The 16,755-nt window shown below is 47.2% G+C and overlaps 1 protein-coding gene across 15 annotated transcripts in view; it reads left to right on the top strand.

Annotated features, from left to right (window-relative positions):
- Nucleotides 1–16,755, top strand: part of HMBOX1 (homeobox containing 1) — a 136,957-nt gene that overhangs the window by 38,194 nt on the left and 82,008 nt on the right. For 12 of the 15 annotated variants that reach the window (XR_014183524.1, XM_082047553.1, XM_082047559.1 and 9 more), the window contains one exon: nt 13,972–14,055. Coding sequence is in view for 12 of the 15 variants with exons in the window: in XM_082047553.1 (XP_081903679.1) it covers nt 14,033–14,055 (23 nt within the window). In the remaining 3 variants the exon portion in view is untranslated. Of the gene's footprint in view, nt 1–7,229; nt 7,377–13,971; nt 14,056–16,755 lie in introns of all 15 variants that reach the window. The other 3 variants (XM_082047549.1, XM_082047556.1, XM_082047562.1) reach the window with 3 other exon arrangements.

Here is a 16,755-nt window from a genome sequence, read left to right as displayed (position 1 = left end):
CTGTCCCAAAGCTTCCTGTGTCACCTGCTCTTCTGCCTCCCTCCTTCCCAGTTACCTTCTATGTGTCAAAAACCACCTGCCAGAGTTCTGCATCTGCGCTCGAGGCTTCCTGCACTGCCGCGGCTCTTTTTTCAGCAGTAGGTAGAGCCCAGAGCCTTAACAGCACTGACCTCCCAGTGTGCTGCTGGCTGGACAACGCAGCTTGCCTAAGCTTGGCTTAATTCCTCCGTGTCTGCAGCAAATATCATAGAATCACAGGATGGTTTGGGTTGAAGGGACCTTCAGAGCTCCCCCAGTTCCCTCCTGCCATGAGCAGGGACATCTGCACCAGCTCAGGTTGCTCAGAGCCCCGTCCAGCCTGGCCTGGGATGTCTCCAGGGATGGTTCAGCCACCACCTCTCTGGCCAACCTGGGCCAGGCTCTCACCACCCTCAGCACAAACTATTTCTTCCTCGTGTCTGACCTGAATTTCCAGAGACAATAATAATTGAAGCTGCAAAATACAGTGGATTTGGGGATTTATTTTTTAAACAAAGTTAATAAACAGGTACATAGTCCTTGCCCCCAAGCCTGGCTTGGAGAAGGCAAAGGTGCTGCTCAGCCTGGTGAGCTTGAGAGCAGCAGAGGAGGCTCCTGCACTTGGATCCTGACTATGGACTATGTCTTGAGACCATGGGAATGCCTCTTTTTTGGCCTGAACCCAGCTTAAAACAAAAGTAGCACTAGAATACAGGTAGGAGATGTGTCTGCCCTGTGTCTGCTGTTTATTGCAGGAGGAAATTGGCAAGTTATAGAGATACTTAAGTTGCGACAAAATTACGGGAGACGCTGCATTTAATGGGCTGACTTTTCTTCTGCATCCCTCCGGTGTCCCTGTTTGATGTCACCCAACATGGATTCCAAGTGCAAACCTGCACCGAGTGACTCATTCCTTACTAAATTTAAATCACTTATTATGGGGCGGGGGAAAAAGGAAAATACAACTCGGATCGCAGGTTTAGCAAGCATGGGCACGTATTGCAGCATGTATTGCTGGCTTCGTAATTGCCAAACTACTGATTTCTTGGAACTCTGCTATTAGCGTTGTTAAGCAGTGTTCCAGACAGTCACTCCTATAAATCCCTGTTAATATGTTAAGCAGGAGGAGTCCTTTGCAAGAATAATGTTTAACCGGCGAGCGATCCCGTTTCGGGGCGTGCTGTCTGGGCTGAAGGGACAGTCGGGGACATGGCCACGCGGGCTGGGAGGACGTCCTGCCTGGGCATCCTGGTGATGTTTGTCTTATTGGTGTTTAGGAATATTTCATTCTTTAATTAATTTATTTGGACGGAATAAGGGAGCATATAGATTTCCGTACAGGGTGTACCAATAGCAGTAAAACTAATCTAGTTTTCTGATCTCTTACTCTCCTTCATATGCTACTCAGGCAATAAGCAACCACACGAAAAACACATCAGACAAACAAAGAAATGACCTTTTCATGGACAGATATTGTTCTTTTTCGAGTGTGTCATTCCAAATAATGAATTGCCTCAAACCCTGAAATTATGAAAGCATGTTGCTAAATGCCCCTTTTAAAAATTGTGTTTTCATAACCTCGGTACAACCAGAACGTTTTCATTACAGCGAGTCTGCTGACCCAAGTTATCTCTGCTTCTTCTGAACTAGTCAGTGAGTAGAAATAACATGGAGTGTCTCAAGAATAAATCTGCCAGAGTATGGTGTTGTCTTGGACAAAGAAGATTGTCCTGTTTCACTTGCGTCTGCCGAACTGGGTACCTCTGCTTTCTGGAAGGCACGTGAAACAGAAAACTTGGGTTGAGCTGTTTGCTTGTCATGGATAATACATTCAGAGGTGGATCCGATGGGAATTTGGGTCATCGGAGAGGAAGGAGAGGGGAAAACACAAGAAGAGGGTCAAGCCACAGATCAATATTTTAATCACAACTGGTCGACAAGGGTGTGGGATGGAGGGGCCAGGGAGATGCGTGTGATCTGCCGCTGCGGTGAGGACACGTCTGCCGGATCCCAGCCCCGTTCCAGCGTCACGGGTGGACGTGTGGCTTCTCTGATAACTTGTGGCGTTCTGAAGGGAACAACAGGTGGGTACCCTGGGTGCCCTACCACTGTCCATCAAACCAAGGGTGGGTGTCAGAGGATGGACCAGACGCTGTTCAGTGGTGCCCAACGCCAGGGTGAGGGGCAACGGGCACAGACTGAAACACAGGAGGCTCCATGTGAACATGAGCAGAAACTTGTTTGCTGGGAGGTGCCAGAGCCTGGCCCAGGCTGCCCAGAGCGGGTGTGGAGTCTCCTGCTCTGAGACATTCAAACCCGCCTGGACCCACCTGTGTGATCTGCTCTGTGACCCTGCGTGAGCAGCTGGGTTGGACTGGGGGATCTCCAGAGGCCCCTTCAACCCAACCAGACTGGGATTCTGTGAACCTTCCCGAAGCCATTCCCATGGCCATGAAGGACAAGAAAGTGATTGGGGACACCACAGAAGTAACATGAGCAAACTGACCGATCTGATTGTCTCCTGGAAAAAGTCACTGGTTTGGCAGTTGACGTCGGTTACCTTGACATCGGCAAGGTTGCTGATGTCATCTCCTGTGACTGGCCATACAGGAAGAAAACAAATGACTGGAACAGGAGCCCAGAGAAGTGGCAAATCCTGCACCCCAGTGATGGTCAAACCTCAACAGGACAAAGCCCTGAACAGCCTCATCTACCTCTGCAGTTATTTCTACTCTGAGCAGGACGTTGGCTTAGAGACCTCCAGAGGTCCCATCCAACCTGATTTGTTCTGTGATGCGAAGATGCGAAACAGAAGGTGAAAGTCTTTCCTAGAAATATCTTGGCCCTGTGTTAGCAAGTGGGTTGGACTGGGGGATCTCCAGAGGTCCCTTGAACCCAACCAGCCTGTGACTCTGTGACACCTGAAGGCACAGGGCAGACATTGCAAGACTGCTGTGCCTATAGTCCCTTTTTATGGCACAACGTTGTGCAAACTTGTTTGGGGATGGGAAAGGGTTGCACGCTTATTTTATTACAAGTCACTGAGAGCTCGTGGAGCTTTTCGGAATACCATTTAATGTTTTCAGAACACCATTTAACGTTTTGTAAAGTTCCTAGTTTATTGTTTGTATAGCATGGTATCAGGTTGCTGTTTGGGAAAAGGGGATGATGATCTTAAATCCAAAACCTACTTTTAAAAAGATGATACTTCTCTTAATTTTTATGCAGTGTCTTTGCTATTGCCAAATGATATCACATTCTTCTTAATGCTTTTTTTATACTATAGAGCAATGCAAAACTAAAGGATCGTAAGGCATTACTTCTCTTCTGTGCTTGTTCCTGGTACTAGTGATGACAAATACATTTCTGGTTTCTGTTCAGCAGCTGGGCGTAGGTTATTCAGCCAAATATGCGTCTTGCGTTTGGGCATCTTGCATTGGGCACCTTTGTATTTGCAGAGGATCATGTAGCAGCAGTTTTCTGTGCCTGCCAAGGGTTTGTGGTGTTGCTGTCTCGCAATTAATCTCCTTCTGTCAAGTGGCCTGGTGGTGGGTATGACTTCTGGACTTCGCTGAGTTTGGTGGCATCTGCTAAGGTGTGTAGGGGTCCCCTGGAGAGTCACAAAGGTCCAGTCAGATGAACAGTCTGTTTTTTTGAGGTCTGTTGTCTGTTTTTGCAGTACCTTCCGCTTTTGTACTTTTAACATGCCTGTCACTGGCCATGGACTACGTGGCAACTGAGTGTTAGTTGTCATGGTGGAAATGTGTAAGCTCTTGGGGAGGCTGCAGGTCTGAGTGGAACTGACAGCAAAGAGGAAGGCCTGTCTTTACAAGACGGTGCTTATTTTAACTACATTATCTAGGTTTTCTGGTCTTTGTATGTCCTGTTAAAGCATGCTGAGGTTGGTTTGTCAAGCTTTATGTATGAGATGGATGTTCTGAAGGTACTGCTGGGTTCCTCTTGCCATGTGTGGTGTGCAGGGCAACCCTGTCAGGTTGTTCTCACTCAAGGCCAGGCTGGATGGATCTCTGAGCAACCTCAGCTGATGGAGATGTCCTGCTCATGGCAGAGGGGAACTGGGGGAGCTGGGAAGGTCCCTTCAACACAAACCATCCTGTGATTCTGCGAGAGGCAATGGGCACAGACTGAAACACAGGAGGCTCCATGTGAACATGAGCAGAAACTTGTTTGCTGGGAGGTGCCAGAGCCTGGCCCAGGCTGCCCAGAGCGGGTGTGGAGTCTCCTTCTCTGAGACATTCGAACCCGCCTGGACCCACCTGTGTGATCTGCTCTGTGACCCTGCGTGAGCAGCTGGGGTGGACTGGGGGATCTCCAGAGGTCCCTTCAACCCCAGCCAGGCTGGGATTCTGCAATTCTGAGTGATCTCCCCTCTGGGACCTTGAAGCCATGAGAGCAATAGTTTCTTTCTTGTTCCTAGTGTGCACTGTTGGGCATTGCGTGCTTGATCTGCATTATGTTGCACCCAAATTGCATTCAAACAGGGTAATTCATTTCTCTGTGCCAAAACTGATACTCGGTGCAGACTAGACTAAGGAGATGGTAAACCTGGAGAATGTCAGGAGGTGAAGTTCTTCCCCAGAGCACTGCGTAGAAATTCATGTGAGCAGTTCCAGATGGTGAGTTCAACTGCAGTATTATTACAGATATAACCACACAGGAAGGGTCAGATGGACATGAGGAAAAGGTTCCTCACCTAGAGGTGCTGGACAATGGAACAGGCTCCCCAGGGAGGTGTCATGGCCCCAACCTGACAGTGTTCAAGAAGAGACTGAACGGCCTCAGACACACGGGGTGACCTGTGGGGTGTCCTGCACAGGGACAGGAGTTGGACTCCATGATCCTGGTGGGTCCTTCCAACTCAGGGCACTTTGTGGTTCTGGGTATGGACTGCGCTGACCCTGCCTGGATACACTCCGCAAGCAGAGATGCTCTCATCTAACAACATTCAGCAGTGGATTAATACCCGTAGTATGCAGACATTACACTTGGCAATACAGAATCTCATTTCAGTTGGCATATCCAGCGCTACTGTGTCTCTGTATTCCTAGCAGAAAAGGTAATTAGTGTTAATTAGGGTATTTTTTGAATGAGCCTCACATTTATTGTATGTCTGGCCCAGATCTGGACTCCAGGACTTGGCGATCTCCCACCTGCAGTTTTGTCCAGATAAACGTATGTACTGTATGGTTTGCATATCCACAGAGTTCAGGCTGTAATCCCTGCTCTTGGCATTTAAGTGTTTTAAGTCTTCGTTCTCCTTTAGGGAATGTCTATCCCATTGTGGCTCTGTAGGAATTAGCTGGCGTGGGCCTGTTCCTTCAGCGCTCAGCTCTTGCCTGTTCTCTTCTGACACGCGGTTAGAATTTTGTGACGGCTTCTGCTCTCATGCAGCATCAAACATTTTAAACCGAACCACTCAATTGAGTCACCATCTCCTTAAATTCTGTCTCATGTGCGAATGACCCTCTTGCTCTTCCTTATCCGTTCCAGTGCTCAGACTGATCTAAGTGGATTAAGATAACCTATTTGATCACTAAGTGGTCTTTGTAGCAGCCATTAGCTTTTGCTATTAGCTGTGAGTTTGTGTCCCTTGCTGTCAGTCGTCTGCTGTCGAGATTCACTTTGCTGTCGAGATTCACTTGTAATTTGAGCCAGAAAAGCTAATTCACGTCTGGCCTTTGGTTCCAGGCAAGTTTTTAGACATGATTGGAGGGGACAATACACTGAAATTCAGGAGATACAACAGTGTAGGTGCTTGGTATGTGAAGGCCTGAAGCTCATTTGTAAGCAATAATGAAAACAAAACATGGGGTTCTCTGCTGGAATGTGTCTGCAGGTGTATCTCGACAGCATTTCATTTTCCATCTGCCGTTAAGGGCGAAGCAAAACTAAATAATGTCCTTTTACTGGGACCACATTGCCTTTTAGGTATCTCTGGGACTTGTGGAGTAACTTGGGGTGGCCCAGGCTGCCCAGAGCGGGTGTGGAGTCTCCTTCTCTGAGACATTCAAACCCACCTGGACCCACCTGTGTTGGACTGGATGATCTCCAGAGGTCCCTTCAACCCAACCAGCCTGGGATTCTGTGATGCTGTCCTTTCCAGTGAAATACAGATGAATGTCTGTGCCTTTCTGGAAGCCTGGGGTGAGTTTAGGAGACTCGGTGATTTTGTGACCTCAGTGTTTTTGTGCAGTGGATCAGCCACTGCTTTGCTTCAAAGTGGAGCCTGGTCTCCAGCTTGCGCTCAAGGCAATTCCACTAAATTTGGCTAAGGAGATGTCTTTTGTGTGGGGTTGGAGAGGGAAAAGGAGAGAGAAACGCCGCTGACCACAGCCCTTCACTAATTGTTCTGTAGAGATCTACCGCAGGGCGTGTTGTAGAAACAAGGATTTACTTGCTTGGTTTTTCAAGTGTACCAGCTGGGGCTTTATTTTAAGGTTGAGGCAAGTGTTTTCTAAAGGGGAAAAGGCTTGTTTTGGTGGTTTTCCCTCAGTTAAAGAGTTCTGAGGAGGAAGAGGATCCCATCAAAAGTTTTTGCTGTAAGCTTGGCAAGATGCTACTCTATTTCCTCACCATAATCCCAAAATACGGCTTCATCCTGGGTCGTACTGTAAAGGGTTTGATAAACAACACAGTCACAGTAAGGCTGAAAACAGCTTTAGTTGAAGGCAACTTCTGAGCAGTTTCTTCAAGAATTTTAGTGTTTGTGCTAAGTACTCCCTTTCTCCCCTTGGTCTCTTTTGAGCTGCTGGCACAGGTTGCGCAGAGAAGTGGTGGAGCCTCCAAGGTTGGAGATACAAGCCCTGTGGACATGGTCTGGTTCAATCCCAGAATCCCAGAATGTCAGGGGTTGGAAGGGCCCTGGAAAGCTCATCCAGTGCAATCCCCCCATGGAGCAGGAACACCCAGCTGAGGTTACACAGGAAGGTGTCCAGGCGGGTTGGAATGTCTCCAGAGTAGGAGACTCCACAACCTCCCTGAGCAGCCTGTTCCAGTGTTCTGTCACCCTTACCGAGAAGAAGTTTCTTCTCAAATTTAAGTGAATCCTCTCTGGGTGGCTGGAGGTTGGACAAAACCACCTCCAGAGGTCCCTTCCAACCTCAGACATTCTTTGAATCTCTCATTAGAAGGTCACAACCTGTCTCTTCACATAAGGTCTCTCTGCCACGACAGTTCTTTCTACCTTGCAGCTGAGCCAACACGCTCCTTGCAGACATCAGTTCAAGGTAACCCAGAAGCTGCAGCAATTTCAGTGACTGTTTGGCTTGTTCAGCCACGATTCCTGACGAGATCTTGTTCTTCACCTTCCTGAGGCTCTGCACAAGCCCATGCTCAAGGTACAGATCTAACTAGTGATTACTTCAGTGATATTTAAATAACTTGGAGCCTGGAGACGTAAGAAACAGCTCATGTCTTTGCGTTGCGGCACAAAGACGGCGTGAAACTGGATGCTCCAGGTCGCTGAGCCGCACCGTGCGCTCAGGAGGTGGCAGCTCTCAGAGAAGGTTCTTAACCTTGCTTTCCAGGGCACAAATGTAACACATCCTCAAGTCATATGGCAGGAATGTATTTTTATTTTTTTCTAATAGATCTATTTTGGGAAAATGGGCTAGAGAGTCCTAGATCAGTATTTTGGACGCTAGTCCTACTTTTGTGCATGCACCCAGATGAATTTATCTTGAAGTTTCGATACAAATACAGTAACTGGAGTTTTCAAAGCACTGGGTAAACAACAACCTGCTGAACATCTCCCAAGAATAAAGGAGTTCAAGCTGGCAAAGAGGCTTAACAGGAGCTACCGGCTGGAGTCGGAAGCCAGACACATTCAAAGCAGAAATCAAGTACAAATTGGTGATGGAGAAGAGTGATTAACCACTGCATTAACCACTTTATGTTGGCCTCGTGTAGAGAAGGCGAAGCGGATGAAATGTAACCCCCCACGTTTGTAGACACATGCGCACACACAGTCCAGCCAGAAGACCTGACAATTCCTATAGACCTTAAGCTCTGCATTAACTGAAAGACTTAAAATCTGAAATTTTTCGTTAATTCTAGGGGAAGATTGATTTGTAATTATGCACAGGGTTGGGAATCTGCCTTTATTGTGAGTTCAGCAGTGGGAGAACTTCATTCTCAGGACTGAATTTGTTTGTTTTCCTCACCATCCAATGCACCAGGTTTCTCAGCAAACTCAAATTTGGTTCTTCTGCGTTTCTGTAGCTGGTGGCCAAGAAGGCCAATGGTGTCCTGTCCTGTATCCAAACCAGCGTGGTCAGCAGGACAAGGGCAGTGATCCTTCCCCTGTGCTCTGCATTGGGGAGGCCACACCTGGAGTATTGTGTTCAGTTCTGGGCCCCTCAGCTCAGGAAAGAGATTGAAGTGCTGGAGCGGGTCCAGAGAAGAGCAACAAGACTGGGGAAGGGACTTGAACACAAGCCCTATGGGGAGAGGCTGAGGGAGCTGGGCTTGTTTAGTCTGGAGAAGAGGAGGCTTAGAGGTGAGCTCAGCACTCTCTAGAACTACCTGAAGGGCAGTTCTAGCCAGGTGGGGATTGGGCTCTTCTCCCAGGCATCAGCAATAGGACAAGGGGCCATGGGCTTCAACTCTGCCAGGGGAAATTGAGGCTGGAGATTAGAAAGTAATTCTGTGCAGAGAGAGTGGTCAGGCATTGGAATGGCTGCCCAGGGAGGTGCTGGACTCCCCGGCCCTGGAGGTTTTTCAACTGAGACTGGACGTGGCACTTAGTGCCATGATCTAGTCAATGGACTGGAGTTGGACCAAGGGTTGGACTTGATCATCTCCGAGGTCTTTTCCAACCCAGTCCATTCTGTGTGTGGTTTGCTAATAGTCCTGTTGTAGTAGTGGGTCTGTGTCCCCAGGCGGGTACCATGTCCACCCACTGATACTGTCCATGTGGCTTTAAGCCAAAAATTTGGCGCCTCTTTTTCATGTTTTACTTTTGACAAAATGGTGAAGTTTCTCTTCTGAAAGGACAAAAGCTTTGAACTTGTTATTTGTAAAGCCCTTTTTAAGGACTGCCCAAGGAAGGTATTGGTGAAATACAAAGTGGTGGCATTATTTTCCACTCTATGGCTCACTCAAGAATTAAAAGAGAGAAATGAATTTCTCTTCCAAATAAGTGATATCAGGCTCATCTTTACCAAGTGACTCGCTCCTTGCCTCTGCAGGGTGTTTTGGAGCAGGGTGAACTATACTTCAAAACATTTAATTGCATACATTGAGAAATGAAGAAAACTGAAGTGGATCCCAAGAATGTATTAAAAATCTGAACTAAAATGAGAATGATTTCATGTCAAGTGAGACAAATGCAGAGTTGCTACTGCAGCGCTTCACACTTCCACTTGTCCTTGGCACCGAGAAAATGAGATTTTTAATATCTGAACAACAGATTGCCATGAAGACTCATCCATTGTAAATTTAAGCTGCCTTTATAGCAACTTAAGCTGGGGACAGGATTGTTCATTCCATCTGATTCTACAACTGTGTCCATAATTTCCATATTAATACTGATTTATTTTGTTTTATTGTCTGTGGCAGGAATAGGAAGGGGAGCTGGTGGTGTTTTCCCTGTGTTAGCAGATAATTGATTTAACTAATAATGCGAAAAGGGCAAAGGTTTGTGAGCTCTTGCTTGCGTCCCGGCCGCAGGTGGTGGTGCCACCCGCCTGTGCTGTTGGGATCGGGGCTGGTTTGGCGCTTGGGTTCGTGCTAAAAGGAGACTGAGGGCAAGAGGGATATAGAGTCACGGTTTCAGAATCATGATGAGGTGGTGAGGGAAGTTACGTTGTTTTGGGCTGATTTTTTTTTGACTAAAACTGTAGGTTAAGGGTTCCTCATCTCCCATCTGATGTGCCCTTAAATTCCAAACAAAGCAACCTTTACTTGTATGGGGGGCCGGGAAGGTGTTTCTGCGCCACTGAACTTTAGACCAGCGTGGACTCCAAGACTTTTTGTGACCCTTTTCTATAGCAGCCGTTCTTCTGCCGTTGGACGTAGGAATTGCTGGCTTCTCTTTCCCTATAGCTCCACTTGCTTTCACGAGTCCAAGGCAGACCCGAGGATCCCCCACCTGCGTCACCGCTCGGCTCGGTGACAGTTTGTGACCAAATTCAGATGTAAAACTGCCACCTCAGCCTTTAACGTAGCAAAAATGGGGAATTCCTCTGATTTTCTCATGAGCCCTCTCCTGTTTCTTTCTGCTGAAATGTCGCCGTCCTCTTATCTGCGCTTGCAGATCTGGAGTTTCCTGGAGAAGTTTCTCCTTCCTCTGTTCACATCCCACGTTTGGTCTAGATCCTAATGGCTCTTCGTTTATAACATCTGAGGTCGCTACCATTTTTTTTCTCTTCCATTAGTATCACTAATATCATTGTCCTGCCTTTGTCATCTCTCACCTGAGTTACTGCAGCCTTTTCTTTGGCTCTATCTCCTCTCCTCGTGTTCCAGTTCTAATACTGCGTTTCACGACGATGGAAGGTGATCTTGTCTTTCCTTTGTGGGTTTTGTTCTTTGCTTCTTCCACACTCCTCACCCTGGGAGCAAACCTTCCTCTGAGGAATCCAGTTCTCTATCATTAGCCTCTCCGACCTTCAGAAAGTTTGTGTATATTTAAGTCTAATTTGTTCCTCTTTGGAAAACAAAACAGCTCTCTGTATTAAACTCAAGATTTGGCAATAGGTCAACAGCATGATCTCATATTTTTTTGTGACTGCCTCGGGGAAAATATTTTAAATGCAGTTGAGAGATTTAACAGAGAAGCGTTTGGGTGTAGAACTGCCTTTAAAAGGTTTGGGGTGGCCGACCATGAGGGACCTCTGTGTTTGACTCTTCCATCCATCATGTGTTGGCCTCACAGTCCGTGACCTGTGACAATCCCCTGGCCCACTGGTCCTGTCTGTGACCTTGCTCTTGGCCGCCTCCTTTTCTGGAGGGGAAGAAGGCAACTCGACGCTTCGATGTGGGCCAGAGGAGTGGTTTGGAAATGGCAGCAGCCAGATGTCAGCAAGTCCCTTCTCTGAAAACACCCGGCGCTTCGCTTTGCCACATGCGGGTGGGGGCAGCCGTGTGGGGACAGGCTTAAACCAGCTGGCCAGGAGCTGTCGTGCTGCTTCTGGAAAAGCTCGTTCAGCCCATTTGCCCTGAGAGTTCCTGAGTTTTTTTGCAAAGGAAATAAAAGAAAAAAGGCACATAAACGATGATGTAGTGGACTCCTCTGGAAGAGGTGCAGTCGTTCCCAAAGCCCTGGGCAGGTGTGAATCCTGCTCTAGTGCCTGGACCACTGGGAGCCACCAAGAAGAGCCAAGATCGCAGAATCACACAGAATCCCAGAATGTCAGGGATGGGAAGGGACCTGGAAAGCTCATCCAGTGCAATCCCCCCATGGAGCAGGAACACCCAGATGAGGTTACACAGGAAGGTGTCCAGGCGGGTTGGAATGTCTGCACAGAAGGAGACTCCACAACCTCCCTGGGCAGCCTGGGCCAGGCTCTGGCACCTTCACCGGGAACAAGTTTCTTCTCAAATTTAAGTGGAACCTCCTGTGTTCCAGTTTGCACCCATTACCCCTTGTCCTATCACTGGTTGTCACCAGAAGAGCCTGGCTCCATCCTCCTGACACTCCCCCTTTCCATATTGATCCCCAGGAATGAGTCCCCCCTCAGTGTCCTCTTGTCCAGCTCCAGAGCCCCAGCTCCCTCAGCCTTTCCTCCCACGGGAGATGCTCCACTCCCTTCAGCATCTTGGTGGCTGCGCTGGACTCTCTCCAGCAGTTCCCTGTCCTGCTGGAACTGAGGGGCCACAACTGGACACAAGATTCCAGGTGTGGTCTCACCAGGGCAGAGCAGAGGGGCAGGAGAACCTCTCTGACCTACTGACCACCCCCTTCTAACCCACCCCAGGTCCCATTGGCTTCCTGGCCACAAGGGCCCAGTGCTGGCTCATGGTCACCCTGCTGTCCCCAGGACCCCCAGGTCCCTTTCCCCTACACTGCTCTCCAACAGGTTGTTCCTCAGCTTACACTGGAAGGTTGTTCCTGCCCAGATGCAAGACTCTACACTGTGCACAAGGCTTAGTTGGTAATGTTACAGACATCTCGTTATGGAGCAGAATAAATTATCCCTGTGCTGCTCTACCTGCTTGTTTTCTGTTCCAGCTCACATACACCCGTAGCCTGAAGTGCAAATATCCTTTCTAGTTCTTTCTGCCTCTGCCTGGGTATAATATCCTGCCTCTCTCTTTCCCGTTGGTTAATAGTTTAACTTCTGAAGCGCTTTTAGCCCGTGCTGGTTTGTGGAGAGAGACATCAGCAGCGATAGCTAAAGAAAATTCTATTAGATCATTCCTTTTCAGAACGTAGCACCTGTCTTCTGAGCTCTTTGCGGATGTTAGCCAAATAATCCTTTTAATAGCTTTTGTGAGTTAAAAGGGTAGGTAACTGTCATAAGGCTAAATGATTGCATAGATTAATTTACTTGTGGCCAAAAGAAATCAATTGTAATTTAAATTTTTGTCTCTGGACTGATTACACTACCAAACATAACTTTCTCCTTAGGAACCCACCGTGTGCGTTGAAGTGCATGGCTGTGATTAGTTACAGATTATCCGAAGTAACGCAAATTGAATATTTCCAGTTTTTAACCTGTGGCTGGACACGAGCTCAAAATACTCACTTGCTTGGCCTTGTTTAGTTCTGTGAATTGTCCATTAATAACTTGAGTTGTTACAATTCATCGGGTGTTCGGATGCAAAAGAATATTTGCCAGGCTTTGAGAAGGGGGGTCTGTTGTAAACCATGTCTCAACTCCGCAGGTGAAGAAAGAGGGTGAGGCTTTAATGGGCCTTTTAAAAATGAATGTAACAAGGGCAAGTGTAGAGTCTTGAATCTGGGCAGGAACAACCCCAGGTTCCAGTGTAAGTTGGGGAATGACCTATTGGAGAGCAGCGTAGGGGAAAGGGACCTGGGGGTCGTGGGGACAGCAGGGTGACCATGAGCCAGCACTGGGCCCTTGTGGCCAGGAAGCCAATGGTACCTGGGGTGGGTTAGAAGGGGGTGGTCAGTAGGTCAGAGAGGTTCTCCTGCCCCTCTGCTCTGCCCTGGGGAGACCACACCTGGAATCTTGTGTCCAGTTGTGGCCCCTCAGTTCCAGCAGGACAGGGAACTGCTGGAGAGAGTCCAGCACAGCCACCAAGATGCTGAAGGGAGTGGAGCATCTCCCGTGGGAGGAAAGGCTGAGGGAGCTGGGGCTCTGGAGCTGGACAAGAGGAGACTGAGGGGGGACTCATTCATGTTTACAGATATATAAAGGGGGAGTGTCAGGAGGATGGAGCCAGGCTCTTCTGGGTGACAACCAGTGATAGGAGGAGGGGTGATGGGTGCAAACTGGAACACAAGAGGTTCCACTGAAATCTGAGAAGCAACTTGTTGGGGGTGAGGGTGGCAGAGCCTGGCCCAGGCTGCCCAGGGGGGTTGTGGAGTCTCCTTCTGTGCAGACATTCCAACCCGCCTGGACACCTTCCTGTGTAACCTCATCTGGGTGTTCCTGCTCCATGGGGGGATTGCACTGGATGAGCTTTCCAGGGCCCTTCAACCCCTGACATTCTGGGATTCTGTGAATAAACTGAAAGATCATATAAGAAAATTTAGTGGTTCCAGGGAGCATTTTTCTTAAGCATGGCTGTATTTAGTGGTTGGTATATATATTTTAGTGCCTTTTAGCAGAGGCATGGATGGACTGGGTGATTGGGAAGGATCCTGAAGGCGCCAGTCTTTGTTTTTTATTAACACTACTGGTGTAACCGCCATAAAATTGGAAGCCAGTTGTATAATTGTAAGTCAGATAACAAGAAGTCAGAATGTATTTGCCTTTCGTAGAAATCTCTGACATTCTTATGTCTTTTTATCATGTCTTACAGAATGGTGAATAACACTGAAGACCCTCAAGAGGCTTCATAACGCCCCATCCCCATGTAAAGTATGCTCAGAACTTTTCCAGTAGTGTAAGTACAAATGAAAAATAACCCACAAAAATCCATTGTTCAAGAGTTGTTTGGGGGGGGGTCTGTTAATTCGTCTCAAAAGAGCAGAGAAATGGTTACTGTGATTATCAGCCATTTGCCGAGTTCTTTTGGTTTGGTATTTGCGAAGACATTTAAACCAAGGAACAGTAGCATTTAATTCTTCACTTGGTCTGGCTGTTTTGTTATTTCTGCTTTTCTGTTGCTGAAAAAGAAGGACAATCATGCAGTTCTTGATCAGAGAAAGGGTATCGTTAAACGAGAAACCTCAGTACATCTACTGAATATACTGGGGGGATTCCAGAGCTGTGCAGGAGAGTTTAGCACCACGACAGACTTGGTGGAAGCGGATGAGTACACCACTGATTCAGTATTTTATAGCAAAAGGAGAGAACTACGACACCTAACTTAACGTTAGAACTGGATATTTTGGTCCAAGCAACCACTGAATCCCAGTGCAAATTGAAGCCGTCTAAGTGTCGTGCTTGAATTCGAGCCTATTACTTTGTTCTTTTAAACGACATCTGTTGTGAATCTTCAATGTAGTTGGTAAACATGCTGTTTCTTCAGTAAATAAGCGAATTAATTCAAAGTTTCAAGATTGTCAGGATGAAAGGAGAGGCTTGACCTGTCCTGTGCTGTCATCCGTCTCCCTCACTGACCGCTCCTGTGTCACTGTACCCAGATCTCTTTTAGAGGTGCGACTGAGTGCTTGTCCAGTGGCAATCAGATCCTTGAGGTGCTTTGACCTCTCGACTTCTGGTTGTACCTCCTGTCAGACGGAGCTGGAAAGAGAAATCCAGTCTCCAGAGCAGGTAGAAACGGGGCTGCTCTGCATGCAGTCAGCTTCTCCCACATGGATCATTTCAAGGAGGAGGATTTTTCATCTAGCACGTGGATGTTCGTAGAGCAAGTGACAGTGCAGTCACGTATTTCTGTAGAGGGAGTCACAGCAAGAAGTGACGACTGCCAGGCGTTTTGTGTTGGAAATGAAACTACCGATGTATTTCAAAAAGGCTTCTTGGTACAGCCATTAATTAGTTCCTTTCTGTTGCTGGTGGCTTAGTCTTCTGTTTAAAACTACTGATTTCCTACCTTGTTCCCAGTCCCCTGAGCCACCTCCTCTGCTGTCTTTTAGCTGGAAATATGTTGGGTTTCAGTATTAAAATCACCCCTTGAAAGTGTAAAGATGTAGTCCACAGTAGGAAAGAAGGCTGGAGGTAAAGCCACACTGCCCCGTGCCTCTTTATTTTACTGGTAATTCAGAGTTTGTAGCGTGATCGTAGACTCCTCTGTGCTTTCCGTGAGCACAGGACAGTCTGTCACCTTTAGCTTTGAATCAGACTTCTAACATACATTTCCAAGCTGTGACTGATGTAGTTTTAATTTCCTGTGCTTTAGCAGGACTTGAGTCGTGTTCTGCCCCTGTGCAGCTGGACTTGGATATTGCAGCTGGACTTGGATATTGCAGCTGGACTTGGATATTGCAGCTGGACTTGGATATTGCAGCTGGACTTGGATATCGCTCGGTTCTGTTGCTTTCTGGAATATTTGTGGCATGTGGATGTGCGCTGTCAATCGGCTGCCGCCCTCCATTGGAGAAGTAGCAGCTTCTCGATTTATTCTAGTCTATGATCATCGAGAATGCAGTATCAATATAGGTGAATAATTTTTGACTGAGTGAAAGCTGAGTTGAATGTATTTGGAAGGGATTAGGGAGTATTAAATTAGAGGAAATGGGGTAAGATGACCCATTTAGGTATAAAGTTTCCAGATTCAACCAGAGATATCCTTTAAGTGGGCATGGTGGTTTCAGAAGGGGAAAGAAGCAAACAGAATCATTTTAAAAAATAGCTTAAAGTACTGAACAAGATTATAATTGTACTGAATGAGATTAAAATTGAACAGGCTTAAAACTCCCATGGTTAGAGTAGTTGGTTGTCCCTACCGCGGGGCAGTGTCCTCTGTCAGAACAGCAAATTAAGCAGCTGGCTGCAATTATCATCTCACCTAATACCTAGTTTTCACCTACAGTTGGATGAGAGTCTGTTCTCGAGAGGAATTTGAGGCAGATTTGTGATTTTGGTCTCACAGATATTAGTTATTTGTCTGAAACTAAGTCCTTCTGTAGCCAGTGCAAGTGTCTCTCTTTTGGGAGACACAATATGATGGGAGTAATTGTACTTCACAGGCTCACGGTAATGTTGATTAATTAATACGTGTTAATAGTGAGATACAGCCAGCGGTATTTGTGTTGCATGTTTTAAACCATCTCTCAAAATATGATTTCTGATAGAACTAGAGAGTTTCAACATAGTCACTTGAAGTTTACCTGAATGATCAGGCTGGTGCTTATGGACCTGCCAGCAGTGACAGAGCTGTTTTGGGAGTGAGTAAAAGCCTCCTGAGTGGAAAGAACATCAGTGTGAGTAATACGGATGAAAAAGGACTAGATTGAAGCTTTGTCATCATTTAGGAAAAACGACAGAAAGAAAGGGAGAAGTGTGTGAAAGGTACTGGAGTCAGCGCATGTTGAAGAACAGACAGTGGAGTGGCTTAGAAATCCACCGTGGGGCTGAGCGGCCTTAACTGTCCAGCTGCCTTGAAACGTGACACGAAACACGTTAATTAAACGCGAGCAAAAGAGGACTCGGCTAATTTGTTCCTTTTGTCTTCAGTGAC

This window comes from Streptopelia decaocto (genome assembly GCF_964273445.1).
Source record: "Streptopelia decaocto genome assembly, chromosome: 3".
Lineage (NCBI taxonomy): Eukaryota > Metazoa > Chordata > Aves > Columbiformes > Columbidae > Streptopelia > Streptopelia decaocto.
Note: the sequence above shows the minus strand (reverse complement) of the source record. Positions and strands in the feature narration are given on the sequence as shown.